At 37.6% G+C, this 19,385-nt stretch overlaps 1 protein-coding gene and 1 long non-coding RNA gene across 4 annotated transcripts in view; one reads left to right on the forward strand and one right to left on the reverse strand.

The window, feature by feature from the left end:
- LOC134793747 (glutamine synthetase 2 cytoplasmic-like) overlaps positions 1-19,385 on the reverse strand; it is a 68,214-nt gene that overhangs the window by 34,652 nt on the left and 14,177 nt on the right. For 2 of the 3 annotated variants that reach the window (XM_063765415.1, XM_063765416.1), the window contains exon 2: positions 8,136-8,309. In XM_063765415.1, the coding sequence (XP_063621485.1) occupies positions 8,136-8,301 (166 nt within the window). In that variant the 5' untranslated portion in view covers positions 8,302-8,309. Of the gene's footprint in view, positions 1-8,135; positions 8,310-9,838; positions 9,849-19,385 lie in introns of those variants that run through there. The other variant, XM_063765417.1, reaches the window with a different exon arrangement.
- The window catches only part of LOC134793767 (uncharacterized), a 324,508-nt gene continuing 308,534 nt past the window's right edge, over positions 3,412-19,385 (forward strand). Inside the window, exon 1 of the long non-coding RNA XR_010144578.1 lies at positions 3,412-3,421. This is a non-coding gene — a long non-coding RNA (uncharacterized LOC134793767). The remainder of the gene's footprint in view (positions 3,422-19,385) is intronic.

Genomic DNA, 19,385 nt, shown 5'->3' on the forward strand with positions numbered 1-19,385 from the left:
GATAGTCAATATGGCATCGCTGAAGAGACTCAAGCACCGCCCATGTTTCCACCGAATCGAAGGCTTTCTCATAGTCCACAAACGCTAAGCATAATGGCAAGTTATACTCTTCGGTCTTCTGTATAACTTGCCGCAGCGTATGGATGTGGTCTATGGTACTATAGCCTTTTCGGAAACCGGCTTGTTCGGGAGGCTGGAAGTCATCAAGTCTGTGTTCGAGACGGTTCGTGATGACCCTTGAAAACAGCTTATAGACATGGCTCAGAAGCGTGATGGGTCTGTAGTTCTTCAATAGGTTGTTATCACCTTTTTTGACGAACAGCACCACCTCGCCTCTATTCCATGTTTCAGGCGTTATGCCCTCGGACAAGACGGAATTAAAGAGCTTCTGGAGGACAATAAGTACCGGTGTTCCACCCGCTCTCAGAAGCTCTGAAGTGATTCCGTCTTTGCCCGGCGCCTTGTTGTTCTTAAGCTGCTTCAGGGCCATCCTAATCTCGTACAGACTGATGTCCGGGATATCTTCGGTATAATGTCGGGACAGCTTGGCTCTTGGATCTCCTACCAAGCTGTCAACGGGCTTTGCGATCGAAGTGTATAACTGTCCATAGAACCTCTCGATCTCACCTAAAACCTCCGCTTTGCTCGACGCTATGCTGCCATCTTCCCGTTTCAGCTTTGTCAGCTGGCTTTGCCCAATAGACTTGTCCTTTGCGAACACTTTGGAGCCTTGGTTTCGCTCAATAGTCTCTTTAATACGGTTAGTATTAAAGAGACGTAGATCATGTCGCAAGGACTTAGATATACGTCTATTGAGCTGCCTATATGACTCCGCGTCATCGGGAGACTGCAACTGTAGCGAGCGTCGTTCAGCCATGAGGTTTAAGGTTTGCTCGGTCAATTTCTGAGGCCTATCTTTACGGCGGGGTCTAAAAAACTTAGACCCTACTGTGTGGACAGTTTCCACTGGCCCGTCGTTGATTTCGTCCACTGAAGCCAAGTTCTCTAGGCAAGCAAAGCGGTTAGAGAGCTGGAGTTGAAAGCTTTCGGGGTTTTGAACATGGGCTCGAGTAGGTCGGAGCGTAGACTTCATCAGGCTGGACCTTTCAAGTTTAATATTGATATTCAGTGTGCCTCTTACGATTCGGTGATCACTACCGGTCTTTAACCTGTTGATCACAGAGACATCAGTGAATATCCGTTTCTTGTCGGTCATGATGAAGTCTATCTCGTTTCTCGTGGAACCGTCAGGACTCATCCAGGTCCATTTCCTGTGAGGCGGCTTCTGGAAGAAAGAGTTCATCATGAAGAGTTCCTCTCTCTCCAGAAAGTCGGCCAGCCTCTGACCCCTAGGGTTCCGTTGCCCATACCCAAATTGCCCCACTCTCAACTCATCCCCGCTTCTCTTGCCCAACTTTGCGTTGAAGTCCCCCATAACAACAGTAAAGTAGGTTTTAGAAGTATGTATGGCCCTACTTACGTCCTCATACATAGCTTCTACTTCATCATCGGAGTGTGACGAGGTCGGTGCGTATACCTGAATGACCTTCAGCGAATATCTTTTGGATATTCTGAGTATTAGGTATACCACCCTGCTCGACACACTGTCGATGGTTATTATGTTGTTTACGAGGGACTTGTGAACGAGAAACCCGACACCACCTTGGGACTGTTGGTCGCCCTCCCGGTGGTAGAGCAAGTTACCAGACTTCAGGGTTGTCGTGTCCTCCCCCTCTCTACGGACTTCGCATAACCCTACAATGTCCCAGTGTAACCTGCTCAGTTCCTCTTCCAGCTCGCAGATCTTTTCGTCAGTCCTCATAGTGCGTATGTTGTGTGTTACCAGGGCCAGTCGTCGTCGGGGCGGGTAGCCGGATCTTTGCCGGAGATTCTTAGCACCCCTGACCCCGCTAATGCCCTGACCGCTACCATAGCCAGAGCACCGGGGGTCGCCGGAACCTCGGGGCCGTGGTTTTATTGTGCTCATCATGATGGGGGGTGAATGCCATAATCGCCACGCTTGGCAGGCGGGTTGGCGATCGCAGTCGAGTACACCGAATTTGAGGGACGCTGCTGCCCGTCCACCGGTGGTCTTGGACGTAGTTTAAGGACATACCCGGGTCCGTCTTGGACGTAGTTTAAGGACATACCCGGGTCCCAACACACCGGGTAACAACGATTGCCTGCCAGTAAACAATTTGTATGGAATACCTACAGAGTCGACAACACGTGATTATGTGACTGAGGCAATATTATGTTACGTATCACAAATTTAAAAAATCGCACTTAGATGTATCAAAACAAAATACTGTAATAACAAAAGCTAATGTATATTGGCTGCTCCCTAAAATAAAAATCGGCTAAAACAATCAGTTAACTAATATTTACTTATATGACGATAGGGCGTAGAGAGGCGGAGCAAGCTCAATTTCGCTTTTACAAACTCAGTTTACAAAGGCCAAAGTATATCAAACACGAAACACGTACAAAGAGCATTAATTAGTTAGTACGTCCTTGCAAAACACAGCGCTGCAGCGATTTGATCATAACCGAAGCAGCTAAATTCAATTACGAATACAGGTAACTATTTACCTGTATTCGTAATTGAATTTAGCTGCTTCGCAAACAGCCATTAGCTTTGTGGTTCAATATATAATTATCGAACTGGACAAAGTTTAGGAACTAAGAAGCAGCGTTATTTCGTCCGTTCAGACATCGGTTAAAAGAAGATACTCTCAGATCAATTTTTATAAAATCAGTTAATAAATACACTAATGAGCTAGTTTTTGAGTTCGATATTAAAGAAGGACATGCAACATGAATAATTAGAATAATACCGTTTATATTAATTGGTTCATATAACACTTTAAACTCTCGCGTTTTGTACCCATATTTAACTACACAAACTAGCTGAAATTAGCAAATTAGCTGGTGTAACTCAGCTGAAAGGTCGGAATTTAAGGTAATAAACCGGACAAGTGCGAGTCGGACTCGCCCACCGAGGGTTCCGTACTTTTTAGTATTTGTTGTTATAGCGGCAACAGAAATACATCATCTGTGAAAATTTCAACTGCCTAGCTATCACTTCATGAGATACAGCCTGGTGACAGACGGACGGACGGACGGACGGACAGCGGAGTCTTAGTAATAGGGTCCCGTTTTTACCCTTTGGGTACGGAACCCTAAAAACAATGAAATTATATCGCGGTAGACCCGTTTGTGTAATTAAATAAGTATACATTGGTTCCTTATGAAACGTCGTGCTGCGGGTGGGCGTATCTTAAGGCGACGGTAGCGGTGGGTAAAATTTCAGATTCTGTCAATTTACCCCATTTCACACACAAGCTCACTTCACGCACACTACCTCACTTTACTGGGACAGGTCAGTGACCCATCATGTTTTTTTAAGATTGGACTTTTAGTTTAGTATTGACCACTAGCCTCCTTTGAGGGTAAAAGCGTTCCATTGAAAGATGAAAGAGAAACAATGCATTTAATCTTGCTTTCCTTGTCTGTTCATGTCACACGTGACGTACCTATTTAATTCATTTGATTGTTGACTGTTTTACTACCTAATATTGCTTTGTCGAGATACGCGTTTTGTACAATTAAAGCGAATAAAACAAGATGTCATTAAGTCAGATGTAAAATGTTATTTACTACTCTATACGGTTTTTCATAAGGTGCAAAATCCATTCAATAGGAATTTAAATAAATAAAGTTTCAGCAGGGTGGCAATTCCATTTTGGCGGATAAAGCGAAACAGAATAGTTCTATCGAACCTGCTTACAAATTTTCACGAGAATCAGTTGAGAAATGTGATCTGCAAAGGAGAACATACAAAAGCATTTTTGCCCAAGCTGAAACGGAGACCTTTGCTAACGCTCGGCCAATGATGGTTTAGGTACACCTATAAAAAATGGTTGTCCCTGCTGTAATTTTAATATCTTTATATTTCAACCGGTATAGTTTTACCTTCAAAAATAATCGGTATCGCTAAACAATAGCGGTACCTTACTACTTATACGTTCACGAAATCGGTATCTGCATAACTTGATTGTTAGTAAACTAACCTGAAAAATAATCTCAAAATCACCGAAACATTTATGTACAGTCACCTGCAATAATATGTTACGTCATTAGCGCCAACTTTGCCTCCAGGGAAACTTTGCCCAAAACGACAATTTTAAACAAATTCGTTAATGTAGAAAAAATACAATAGTTATGGCCACCCTGCTATTTTTAGTAGAATATAGGTTATATTTCTGACAAAACTATATACCAAACTTGTGCATAACTTGACTTGGGAATTTTGATTTGAGCGAGTTGTCTAATATAGGGTATATTTCGGCGGGCAAAAAATTTATAAATAATAAATGCAAGTAGAAAAAATTGAGAACCCTTTGACAAATATTTCCGGGTTTGAGTTATAACACATGAAGCATAGATTATGTCTATTGAGATTTAAACTAAAAAGGCCTAAATACACAAAAGTTTTAGCGGTGGGCAAAGTAATCCGGTAATTTGGCATCCATACCAACATTGCCCACCACCAAAAACGGATTAGGGTTGTCACTTTCATCTAATTTACCCAACTTCGCAAGTAAAAGAAGGTTATGTTTGTACACTATATATACTGTATTTAATTTGTCTTATTATCCTTTATTAAGATGTTTTATCCCGTTAACGAATGAAAAACACAACAAAAATCATATTTTTGGCCATTAAACTATTGTAACAGATTTTCTCAAAAGTGACAACCCTAGCCTTTGTAAAATGCTTAGGCGAGCCTTATTTGGAAATGGGCAAAAACGGGTAGGCAACATTGCCCAGCAAATTTATTTTAAAGTTTTTACACTTATCGCTATTTAAGTCATTAACAGGGAATGGTAGGATTGCCCAAAACCTTTAAGTGATCCTTAGACATCATCATCATACGAGCTGTATTTGAATACCAAATTGACGTGGGCAATGTTGGCGAAAACCCCGGATATCTTTGCCCGCCCTCTAAAACGCAAAAAAATGGGTAAAAAATATATTTTTTTCAAATAAACTGATGCGTTTGATCACAATGGACGTGCTGAGCAAAAAAAGTCATATGTGATGTTTTTTGAGAAATTCGTTTTAAAAAAAAAGCGGGCAAAGTTGGTGATATTGACGGTACCTACTCTTCGAACGCCGCAAAAATATGTGACATGTTCTTATGGTTCTACAAATAAGATCGTGTCAGATATTTTTGCGGCCTTCGTTGTGTAACATAAATTGCAGGCGACTGTACATTTGGAATAATTATTTTATTTAGTTTCAACGAAAGTTTCAAGTTTAGTACGAAAATACTTCAGATATGCAATATGCACAAAATGTAGACCTAATCGAAATAAAACATTGCTTTTTATAGGTAATTTATAAAACATTCGATACATAGGTATACATAACAATAACTAGAGCGCCATTGGCCTGTAAGCTTCATCTCGGTCTCCAAAGCCGCAAAAACTCGCTAGTACTTTCAGAGAACAGCACGTACACGCATTATACATATAGACGGAACGAACGGCATAATCATTATCATTTATTCGTCGCAATCCATGGTATTACAGATCTAGGTACAAGACTTTCAGGTATTACTTATACGAATTACATAACTCTTCCTGTTAATAGGCAATATTTTAAGATAAAACTTGTATAATATAATACAAGATTATAATTGTCATCAAAATTCATTGACGTACAGAAGTCAAATACGTTTTTAAACTGACGCAAAATGATACCAGCATAATAAAAATTTATCCCAATCAGTAAAGATGAGTCTTTAAACTTTTTTCATTTTAAGCGAGTTTTGAAGGAACATAATACTTAAATTCGACTGTAATCGTATTGTTTTAAAATTGCGGTTTTCAACCATTATAACAGCAAATCAAATTTAAATGAGACGAAGGCAGATATTTATGTACCCTATTTTTTGAAATACAATTTATCTACTGGTATACTTTCTCGTGTGCGTATATGATTTAATGTCAATATAATTGTCAAAAGCAAGAAAATCAAGCTGTCATTTTCATTTGAAGAAATACACGTGTGCTCCGGTGTAGCCCCAACGGGCATCTGACTTGAAGAAGAATTTTGAGTGATGTCGTCAATGTATGGAAATTGTTCCAAAGTTTACATTTGAGATTGAATTTCTGTGTTGTCTTTGTGAGTAAAAATATAAATCGATAATAAATTGGTAGCTGAATTATCTAGCTTTCAGAATCATACAATAATTCAATTACTGTCAAAGACAAAATTGTTTTGCTTCTGTCTCAAACGGAACTCCATATTTTGATTTTTTGATACTTTTAGTGTCGATTTGTAGAGAATAACAGCAAATTAAAAATATAATGGCACAAAGAGTCGGTACACGGTTTCTTCGTGAACAAATTTACGTGTAATTTAATGCAATTATTAAACACTTATTGAACAAATTATGGTTACAAAGTGAGGTCTAAATCGGAAACGTCATATACCGGCCCCTTAAATGAAAAGTGTGTCATGTAAGGATGAATTTGCAAAATGTATAGTCAAAAATTCTTATTGTGTTCACAATTTAATTGATTATGTAACGAAAGCTTGGGCAAAAATGCTTTCGTATGTTCGGATGTTCTCCTCTACAGGTCGCAATTTTCAATCGATTCTCATGAAATTTTGTGAGCGCAGGTTCGATGGTTAAATATTTTTACCCGACTACGGCAACGCAAAAGGAGGGTTATGATTTTGACCGGTATGTATGTGGGTATGTATGTATGTATGTATGTATGTATGTATGTTCATCTGTTCCCTCATAACTTCTAAAGTACTCATTGAAATTTGACAAACGACATGTCATTCGAATCGTCTTAATCGTCCGCTGGTTATAGGCTATATGACGTCACAAAAAAATGAACACAGCGCCCTCTAGAGGTCATAAAGTCACGAACCAAAAAAATAAAAATAAGTAATGATGACGTGTTGTATATCATTTGAAAGAGCTCAATTAGCACATTTCAAATATATACATATTGTTAGCTTTCGCACCCGGCTTTGCTTGCATGCACCCGATAAAACATTAATTTATCTGGTAGGTAATTCGAACTACGATTCTACAATCGCTCTGGATTCTACCTATCCGCGTGTTACGCGACTACGGCGATACAAGAAGGATTTTTCAAAAGAAATTTGTTTGGCCGCTATATATACATGGTGTTTTTAATGACTTGCAATATTTTATAACGTGAATAGGTATAGAAGTCCAGATCAGCAAATTTTTTTACGAGATCGGGTTTGGTCCCATGGTAAAAGTTGCTTAATATAATATTCACCTCGTAAAATTCGCAGTGGTCAGGCGAAGCATACTGAAACGTACCTATGTGACGCACCAGACTCGGTCCAAAAGGCGACACTAAAAGGGTCAGGCGTAGCCCGATGTACGTGGCGCGCTGTACGCGGTCCAAAGCCGGGCGCCTTCGGCGCCCTCATACTAAAAGAGTCGGGCGTAGCCCGACATACGAGGCACGATGTACGCGTTCCAAAGCCGGGCGCCTTCGGCCCCCTTATACTAAAAGAGTAGGGCGTAGCCCGACGTACGAGGCTCGATGTACGCGTTCCAAAGCCAGGCGCCGAAGGCGCCTTCATGCCAAAGGTTGTCGATATATGCGGCGCTCTGCGTGCATTTCTGCACTGAGGACGCCCTCGCAAAAGTAATATAAAGTGACTTCAAATTTTATTAGTAAGTAACGAAATCCTGACCCCAAAATTAATTAAATAAAAAATAAGTTCAAAAACTAATTTTTGAACTTATTTTTTATTTATTGTTGATTCAGATATTGGAATTTTTTCAAAATTTTTCAAAGCTATCATCGCGATGCGAAAGTAACTCTGAAAGAAAGAAAGAGAAAGAAAATAAATTTATTTCCTTTCTCTTTCTGTCTATCTGTCACCACTTCACACAGAATCGCAGATATTGGTGTGTACTATTTTCGTTTACACCCAACTAAAATATAAAACTACTTACCTATAAAGCGGCATCAGAATGACAGGTATGAGACTGATAAGTTTCAAGTGAACAGTATCAACTGAAGCTTTAACCTTATATACATAAGTTTGTTGTTCCTTAAAATTACCTTTTGGTGTTTTGGGAACGTAGTTAAAAGTCCTGTCTTTGGATCGAAGGTCGATGCTGCTGCTGTCCACCCAAACGTAGGAAGCCAAGATACTTTCACATGGAACTTCTAAGTCCTCGTACTTTCGCATCGCCGCCTTATTCACCGCTATTGGAACCGCGTTCATTATGATACCTGGAATAGCCAAAACTCGTTAAGTACAAATCAATCGTTACGACACAAATATCTGCTTGAAACAAAGCTTGTCAGTGTGAGATTGAGTTTTGATTGAGATACGCGATATTTCAGGCACTTGAGGCCGCTAATAAAAAAAATAGTTTGGCTACAAAAAACAATACCTTTCACATAACACAATATTATTAATATATTTTATTGTTCATCATAATAGCAAAAAATTACATATTCAGGGAAGAACAGAACAGTGGATACCCGTTGTTTACTCGCAATATTTGTGGGTTTTTCCGGAATCTGCTGGGAATCTTACATAGGTACAGTCACCTGCAATAGTATGTTACTCTTCGAAGGCCGCAAAAATATGTGACACGCTCTTATGGCTCTACAAATAAGATCGTGTCAGATATTTTTGCGGCCTTCGTTGTGTAACATATTATTGCAGGTGACTGTACATACGTATATGACATATTGTAATTTGTGTAGTGTATCTGTATAAAGATTGGTCATCATCGTCAGTTACTGTGCATGCATTCATATAAGCACATTCTACCAGCAAATAATAGCAGTTTCTCTGCACCGAGTGGTAGGAATTCAGATGCCATTTCCAGTCAATCTGACGTTCCCTCTGCCACCCTATTTAGCATCGATATGAAGCCGGATGAGATAATTAACTTTTTATTAAAGCTTGATCCTTCTAAGTCTGCTGGTCCCGATGATTTACCTGCCCAGTTCCTAATCAATTGCACTACTAGCGTGATGATACCCATTACGCTTCTATAGGGGATATTACTGCAATATTCTGCCGCCAGAGTGCAGCACTACCGACTCTAGTAAATTGATAGACTAACTTATACATACTGTGCCTTAAACTGTTTAATGACAAGTTTTCACAGACAATAAAATATGACATTGATGCATCAAGGCGGTTTGTTAACAAGGGCCTACCGGTAAACGCGAAAATCGAAATTTAGTTATACTTGGTCAAGCAGATCTTGTCAGTAGAAAAAGGCGGCAAATTTGAGAAATGAAGGCGCGAAGGGATATCGTCTCATAGAAAATTTGAATTTTGCGCCTTTTTCTACTGACAAGATTTGCTTGACCATCTTTATCTGCCTCTTTATCGCTCTGCAAGAGCAAGAGTGATAGAGAGGCAGAAACCGAACTTTCGATTGTCGTGTTTCACGGTAGGCCATGTGATTGACGTAGTTACGCATGATGTGTCATTGATGTTTGTTTACTGTATGTGCTAGTTGTGCCACCTACGCAGAGCTTTGCCTAATATTCCCTATTTCGACGCTCCTTTTTTGAATGTACTGTACCCTCACTATGGAAACGTGCCTACATTAATTACTCCAGTCTACAAAAAGGGACCTAAAACAGAAATAATAAATTATCGGCATATTTCAAAATTATGTATTCTGTCCAAAGTTATAGAAAAATTGGTTTTTATTCAAGTCTACAATGCTTTTAAGAACTCGTTTAGTCCAAACCAACATGGCTTCCTTCAACGCCGATCCACAGTATCCAACCTTATTATATTAAATGACTATGTAACCCAGGCGATGGATAGCGGGTACCAGGTAGACGTAATTAACATGGATTATAGTAAGGCATTTGATAGAATAGATCACGCAATATTATTATCGAAGTTGAGTAGCATGGGTATCAGTGGGGACCTGCTCAGGTGGTTCAAATCCTATATAGACAATAGATCTCAGGCTGTTGTCGTGAACAACTATATATCTAGCTGGGTAACAGTGCCAAGTGGTGTCCCGCAGGGATCTTTACTGGGACCATTGTTATTTAACATAATTATTCGTAAACGACATAGGCAAATGTATCGTTCACTCTGACTTACTATGTTTTGCAGACGATATGAAAATCTTCCGAAGATTAAAATCTGGATGGCAACCCCGGCTGTCAAACGATAAGCAGCTGATTTTGCTAGGTCCCTTGTAATTATTTTAATTTTAATGATATTTCATGTAATATTAAGCATTAAAAGTGTGAATCAAATAGTTTTAACATTAAGTTTTATGTATACATAATAAGTGAAGTGCTTTAGTGACGTTTACTAGTGTCTTGTAATATCTCAGATTTGTAGCCGTTACAGGTTATAAGTTTGAAACCTGCGTTCGCCTTGGAATCCTTTCTGGTTTTTTTTTATCACTAATATTCACTAAATGTGTTTATAATAAAGCGTTGATCATTGTACAGGGTTAGAACGCAGTGTAGATACAGTCAATCGTCACTATTTCACGTAAGTACGTACCTAAATATCACTTAGCTTGAGTGAGCGATTCCTTGTTTATTTTTGGGTTTAATTCAATTGCAAAACTGTCTACAATGCTTACCCGCAGAGCAGCCGCAGCGGCTCGCCAGCAGGAGACTGATAAACTCCAACTTACCTTGCTGGAGTTGAAAATATCCAAGGAATCTTGTGCTCAATTGCTCAGTGAAAGGGAAGACAGTGAGAAGGAACTATTATTAGTACTTAGTAGCAATGATAAGCTTAAAAAGGAACTTTGCTCATTAGAAGCTGACTACAATAATGTAAATTCAGAGCGGGCCCGGCTTCAGGAGACGGTTGACAGGTTCACTGAGTGTAGTGCTGCGTATGAGCAGGCCCTGAAGGACATCAACTCATTGGAGAGAGCACTGCACGACGCCCACGAACAAATCTATGAGCTACAGGAGGCCCAACACAATGCAGCAGCGGCACACTCTCAGAGCTTGTTCGAAGAACTGGTCCGGCCCGACTCTCAGTTGGTTACCGCACCAATTGAAAACCTTGTGGCCACTACAGATTTAGCCTATGATACTACCACACCAAGGTTAGTAAATTGCAGCGGGAACAAACTAAAGAAATATATAAAATTAAATAGACTCATAAAAAAAAACCAAAACTTGTCAAAAATAAATAAATTGTTTTTTAAAAAATTGAGATTTTGTAAAATTAATGTTAATTTAGTGGATAAGTTAGATTTATATTCTGCCCAGTTAGAAAATAGTCAATTGCAATATGAAACCGACACACAGACTTTAAAATTAAAAATTCAGAGTTTGGAGGATTCCATAGAATCCTTAGAAAAATTAAATGAGAGTTCTAAAAAGGTGATTAATGAATATTCTTTGGCCATGGATGATTTAATATCCCAGATTAAGCTTAATTCAGAACGGTTTGAGTCACTGACCAATGCCCAGTCATGTAAGCAAGTGACTGAACATTCGTCGACCAGTTTACTCGACCTAAGCCTGTGTGACGGTTTACCACAACAGCATGTAAATGATAATAGCTCCTTCCACACTACACAACAAAGCACACCTAAACCTAATGTTATTATGTATTCTGATGAAATTGGAAGCAATATGAGCTCATTTTTAAGCTTTTACCTAAAGGGACTTAGTACAATCAGCAATTGTCTGCCTCACAGTAGCTTTGAAAATATCTTAAAACAAATTTTAAATGACAGTAATATTAATTCTAAGACAACACTGCTTATTCTTATGGGGAATAGGGGTAATGTGAACAAAAATAATTTAATTAAATACTTTGAACAGTTAAATTCGCTTGCAGTGCATGAAATTATTTTTTTCACATTCCCCTATTGTGAGCAAATGTCAGAGGCAGAAAATACCACTAGACATAAGTTAAATATATCTCTATATAATCTTTGTACATATAGTAGTAAGTTTAGCATAATTGACACTAACAATTTTGTTAGTAAATACCATATGCCTATGGTGTTTTTGACTAAAGACAAGTGTTGCCTTTCAAATTATTACAAAAGACAAATAGCTTTATCGCTATCATATTTACTTGACATTTCTGCCAAGAATTTGGCAGACAATTCTGCTCCTATTGAGCAGCCCAGTATGAACATGGAATTGGTTCCAGTCATAACCAATGATTTAATAGATTTAAACTAGCTGTTAAGACAAAAGATTCTGTCTCTGGCAATTTAGTTTTAAATAAATATAATGAAAAATACTGCAAACATGGAAAGTATATCCACCTGGTGCATCAAAATATTCAATGTATTAGAGGGAAAAATTTACAGATAGAACTTTTTTTGAATGATTTTAATATTGATATTTTATGTCTTACTGAACATTGGTTAAATAATAATGAATTAATGCCCCAATTTAATAATCACCAGGCAGGAAGTTCGTTCACCAGACTTAGTTCCATACATGGTGGGTCATTAATTATATTAAATAGTCAGTTAAAATTTAAGGAACGTAAGGACATTGTATCCATGTCTGTTGAACGGACTATAGAACTAAGTGCAGTAGAATTAGAGCAATTTATTGTTGTCTGTGTGTATAGGCCGCCATTAAGTAATTTTGAATTATTTGAAAACATAATGGAATCTGCCCTACTTAAAATATCATCTTCTAGTAAGAAATTGCTTATATGCGGCGACTTTAATGTAAATATTATGGAAAATTCAACAACGTCTTGTAGATTATTGAATCTTTTTAAATCTTGTAATCTCAACCACATGTTTATGGAGCCCACTAGAGTGACTGCTACTAGTGCAACCTGTATAGATAATATTTTCACAGATATTTTTCCTATTGCTAAAAAAGTTATCAGCAATTTAGAATCAGACCACTTAGGTCAATTAATGGTATTTGAGGCATTAAGGAAAAATACCATGAGAAAACAAATAACTTTTGTACCAGTAACCTCGGACCGCGTGGAAAGAATGAAGCTAAGTTTAGTTCAGGCGCTACCCTTTTTGTCTTCCGATATGAGTCCTAATAGTATGTATAATTCATTCTTTCACACTTTTATGGATCATTATAATGCGATATTCACCTCAAAATCGGTCGTAGTTAGTGGTGCATCAGTTTTTAGTGAGTGGGCTACTGCGGACTTACATCAAAGAAGACGTGAACTGTATGCCTTATATGAGGAACGGCGGTTTAATCAGAGTGATGAATTTAAAGAACATGTGAAGGAGTATTCGAAGAAGTTTAAAGTAGATTGTCATATAGCTAAGCGAAATTATCTAAGTCAGAAAATAAAAAGTAGTTCCGACATTGTTAAAGCAACCTGGAAAGTTATAAATGTGGAGACTGGTCGCTCGAAACATACAATTAAAGAACTTAAACTAAACATTGATAACAAAATTATAGATTCCAATTTAGAAGTAGCTACAGAATTTGAAAAATTTTTCACCGAGGTACCAGTATCCACAACTAAGGATTTAAATTCATCACCCTCATCTGCTGTTACATTATTAAAACATAACGCTCCAGAGTGTTGTGGAGACCTTCATTTTGAACATGTTTGTACCTCAGATGTAATAAAGGCGTTTAAATCAATTAATGTCAAAAAAACTAATGACCTCTGGGGAGTCTCTGTCCATGCTGTCAAATCCTTAGTAGAAATTGTAGCGCCTGACTTGGTAGTTATATTTAACAACAGTGTTGATTGCGGCGAGTTTCCTGATCTAATGAAACATAGTAAAGTAATTCCTTTATTTAAATCTGGTAGCAGCTCTGACCCCACTAACTTTAGACCGATATCTGTGCTACCAACATTTAGCAAGATTTTTGAAAAATTAGTTCTTTCTCAATTAGTACGACATTTTAACGTTAATAATTTGATGCATAATAAGCAGTTTGGTTTTACACGGGGTCGCTCAACAACCGATGCTGGTGTTGAGCTAATTAAGCATATTTTCGATGCCTGGGAGGAGTCACGAGATGCTTTAGGTGTCTTCTGTGATTTATCTAAGGCCTTCGACTGTGTTTGTCATGAAACATTAATCAGGAAACTTCATTATTACGGAGTTAGAGGATCGGCACTGAATTTACTTAAGTCCTACTTAAATGGTAGAATACAAAGGGTCGATGTGAATGGACAGCGATCACCTGGGTCATTGGTCTCTATGGGTGTTCCACAGGGGTCAATATTGGGGCCTTTCCTGTTCCTTATCTACATAAATGACTTGCCATTCCTTATTAAGACCCACCATGATATAGTATTGTTTGCAGACGACACCTCACTTATTTTCAAAGTCAAACGACAGCAACAAGCTTACAATGATGTAAACAATGCTATTTCAAAAGTAGTAAATTGGTTCAATGTTAATAATTTACTGTTAAATGAGAAAAAGACTAAATGTATTAAGTTTGTCACTAGTAGTAACGTAAGGCATGTGCAAACAAGTGTCATTGTGAAGGATGAGGAATTGGAATTAGTTGATAGTACAGTTTTTCTTGGTATAACTTTAGATTCTAAACTCCAGTGGGGTCCCCATATTGCTACTCTTTCGAATAGACTGAGCTCTGCAGCTTTTGCAGTGAGCAAAATCCGTCAGTTAACTGATGTGAAAACAGCTCGATTAGTATATTTTAGTTACTTCCATAGCATTATGGCATATGGTATTTTACTGTGGGGCGGTGCTTCAGAGATAAATACCATTTTTGTTCTGCAGAAGAGGGCTATTCGAGCAATATACAAAATGAACCATAGAGACTCACTTAGAGATAAATTTAAGGAAATTGACATAATGACAGTGCACTGTCAATACATTTATGAGAATATTCTGTACGTACATAAAAATATTGTAAATTTTAGGAAAAATTGTGAAATTCATAATATTAATACTAGAAATAAACATAAGCTCGCAGTGCCCTTCACTCGGCTCCATAAAATTAAAAAATCATTCATGGGTAATTGTGTAAGATTTTATAATAAACTTCCAAACCATATTACTGAATTATCTATTAATAAATTTAAGAATTATGTAAAGCGTAAACTTATTTCTAAAGCTTATTATACCACACAAGACTACATGAATGATATTACAACGTGGGATTAATTGTTATTCGAAATGATGATTTATTTATTAGGTATATTTGATTATTGATGAGGAAATGGATATTCCGATGTAATACTATCTACTTCTTTTGTCACTTATGCTTTTTTTTTTGACATTTAGATTTTATTCTAGAAATTCTAGACTAGTATTTTTTTATACAATCTTTTTAATGTTTGACGATCCTTTTGTGAAATTTTTAGTGTTAAATTTGATATGTATAATAATCCAATTTTATTATGGAATAATATTAACATCAATAAATTGCTCTGATAATTAGATTAAGATTAATTACGATTCATAAGAGCTTGTTGCTAGGCCTACATGAATAAAGTAAATTTTGTTTGTTTGTTTGTTTGTTTGATACCCGTTGTTTACTCGCAATATTTGTGGGTTTTTCCGGAATCTGCTGGGAATCTTACATAGGTACAGTCACCTGCAATAGTATGTTACTCTTCGAAGGCCGCAAAAATATGTGACACGCTCTTATGGCTCTACAAATAAGATCGTGTCAGATATTTTTGCGGCCTTCGTTGTGTAACATATTATTGCAGGTGACTGTACATACGTATATGACATATTGTAATTTGTGTAGTGTATCTGTATAAAGATTGGTCATCATCGTCAGTTACTGTGCATGCATTCATATAAGCACATTCTACCAGCAAATAATAGCAGTTTCTCTGCACCGAGTGGTAGGAATTCAGATGCCATTTCCAGTCAATCTGACGTTCCCTCTGCCACCCTATTTAGCATCGATATGAAGCCGGATGAGATAATTAACTTTTTATTAAAGCTTGATCCTTCTAAGTCTGCTGGTCCCGATGATTTACCTGCCCAGTTCCTAATCAATTGCACTACTAGCGTGATGATACCCATTACGCTTCTATAGGGGATATTACTGCAATATTCTGCCGCCAGAGTGCAGCACTACCGACTCTAGTAAATTGATAGACTAACTTATACATACTGTGCCTTAAACTGTTTAATGACAAGTTTTCACAGACAATAAAATATGACATTGATGCATCAAGGCGGTTTGTTAACAAGGGCCTACCGGTAAACGCGAAAATCGAAATTTAGTTATACTTGGTCAAGCAGATCTTGTCAGTAGAAAAAGGCGGCAAATTTGAGAAATGAAGGCGCGAAGGGATATCGTCTCATAGAAAATTTGAATTTTGCGCCTTTTTCTACTGACAAGATTTGCTTGACCATCTTTATCTGCCTCTTTATCGCTCTGCAAGAGCAAGAGTGATAGAGAGGCAGAAACCGAACTTTCGATTGTCGTGTTTCACGGTAGGCCATGTGATTGACGTAGTTACGCATGATGTGTCATTGATGTTTGTTTACTGTATGTGCTAGTTGTGCCACCTACGCAGAGCTTTGCCTAATATTCCCTATTTCGACGCTCCTTTTTTGAATGTACTGTACCCTCACTATGGAAACGTGCCTACATTAATTACTCCAGTCTACAAAAAGGGACCTAAAACAGAAATAATAAATTATCGGCATATTTCAAAATTATGTATTCTGTCCAAAGTTATAGAAAAATTGGTTTTTATTCAAGTCTACAATGCTTTTAAGAACTCGTTTAGTCCAAACCAACATGGCTTCCTTCAACGCCGATCCACAGTATCCAACCTTATTATATTAAATGACTATGTAACCCAGGCGATGGATAGCGGGTACCAGGTAGACGTAATTAACATGGATTATAGTAAGGCATTTGATAGAATAGATCACGCAATATTATTATCGAAGTTGAGTAGCATGGGTATCAGTGGGGACCTGCTCAGGTGGTTCAAATCCTATATAGACAATAGATCTCAGGCTGTTGTCGTGAACAACTATATATCTAGCTGGGTAACAGTGCCAAGTGGTGTCCCGCAGGGATCTTTACTGGGACCATTGTTATTTAACATAATTATTCGTAAACGACATAGGCAAATGTATCGTTCACTCTGACTTACTATGTTTTGCAGACGATATGAAAATCTTCCGAAGATTAAAATCTGTTGAAGTCTCTCTTCTGATCCAATCTGATCTCACGCGGCTTGATAAATATTGTCGAGTTAATAAGTTAGATCTTACTCCATCTAAATGTTATTCAATGACATTCTTACGTCAACGTAAACTGATTTCTACCACTTATATGATTAAGGGCCAATTCTTGAATACAGTTAATTCTATTAGGGATTTAGGAGTGATACATGATACTAAGCTTCTATTTGATGTGCATATCGATAGCATTATAAGTAGTGCCTTGAAAACCTTAGGGTTTATACTCCGTAACTCTGCTTATCTTACTCAAGCAAAGACGCTTAAAATTCTTTACTGTTCATTAGTCAGAAGTAAACTTGAATATGCGTCTCAAATATGGAATCCCTTTTATGCCACTTATATTGATAGGATAGAAAGAATCCAGAAAAAAATTCTGAAACACCTAAGCTTTAAGCTGAAGCAGCCCTATGACTCTTCTAATTACCTTAGGTAGATAGGAAGCACCATCTTATTCCACTAAATAAACAGCGAGAGATTGCTGATATTGCCTATATGCTAAGCATCACCAGTGGGTATATATATATATATATATGTATATATATATATATATATTTTAATATGATAACACATTTATTACGTTAAATAATACAATTTTAAGCTTATTTCAATACAGTTGTGTGGTAGCAAGAAGAGAAATCTAATCTTCAAGGATGGGTATTCCACAGCCGTCTTCAGATCCAAATCTTTCTATCCTTCTTCTCGTTCCTCTAATTCTTAGAGAGACAGCTCTGATGATTGATATTTGTATTTTGACTTTGATCCAGTTGATTATTTGTGAGTATGGTTTCGACCATTTTTCATGGAGCTTAAGGGATGTTCTTTTTATGAAGGATTCATATTCCGTTCCAACAGCGCCATCACAGGAGACCACAAGAGGAGTGAATGAGGCTCTGAGATCTTCTGCAGCCAGGTCGTATTTGCGATGTTTTTCGCGAGCGTGTATTTGGGCAATCGTGGGCCATGTGAGTAGACCATACGAGGCGGCGTCGGCATTTACAATGCGAACGTCAAAGAACGCCTTCCTCGCTGGCTCCCATACACTTTCCAGTAGTAAGTCGCTTATTAGCCCTGGTTGATCTAAGGTTGCGGCACGCATTATTGGCTCAGTAGTAGCCGAACCCCATGCTGGTTTAGCCCAACTTTTGATATCGTCTCTGGGTATATTGATTGCCCTGAACTGCTATTTAAACTTTCATTTAATACGCCCGCCCGATCTAAACGTGACGCTCCCCCCATTTCGCTCAAACTTACTTCATCCAATTACAGACAAAATAGTTTTTTGTGTCGTACTAGTCGTAATTTAACCCTTTAGTGGGTAACGGCAAGATATTTGCCGTCATACCACTCAGATATTTTTTTTTTCTCAATGAACGTGATGTTAGTTAATATAAATTTTGGTTCGGATAAGAGAATATACTCGTACCAATCTACGAATGGTCTAAGATCCCACATATATGGTCGACCTTCACCAATCTGTCTGACGGATGAAACTATGAAAATATGAAAGAAAATATGTTCCAGAACATAAATAAATAGGGTTGCCTACAGAAATATGCTCAAGGCTATTTTGTATAAATTAAAAAAAAAAAATTTTTTTTCGGTAAATTTCACCGATTTGTCTGACGAACGAAATAAGTTTCAATGGAATGTATACAACTTGTACAACATAAATCAACTAGATTGCCTATCTTTTTCCGGTCTCTATTATGTGGTTGCCGTGTTTAAAGAGGTGATTTTATATCGATAATTGCACTCATCTGTCTGACGCTTGAATTATACATCAAAATGATGGCAATTTTAATTCAAATACTATTGTATAGGGTTGCCTGCGAAAATCCGGTCACAAATAAGGGTTGCCAGGCTTTTAATTAAAATAAGAAGGGAAGACTTTTAGCGAAAACTCATAAACGGCTTAACTGATCAAATTTGTTTTAATTTTATTTGATTGAGTTTTTGAAGCATTATTTTCATGTTTTTTGGACAGAAGGTTCAAAAGTTAGAAGGAAATACCTTTTTTTTTCTTTCTAAACGATTATTTCCGAAATGATTAACTTTATCAAGAAATGTTGTTTAAAGACCCCTTTTTATTTTGAAAGGCCTATCCAACGACACCCCACACTATAAGGTTGAAACGATAAAAAAATTGTCACACACATTTTATTTCTTTCAAAGCGATTAT

Source organism: Cydia splendana, chromosome 9, assembly GCF_910591565.1.
Source record: "Cydia splendana chromosome 9, ilCydSple1.2, whole genome shotgun sequence".
Lineage (NCBI taxonomy): Eukaryota > Metazoa > Arthropoda > Insecta > Lepidoptera > Tortricidae > Cydia > Cydia splendana.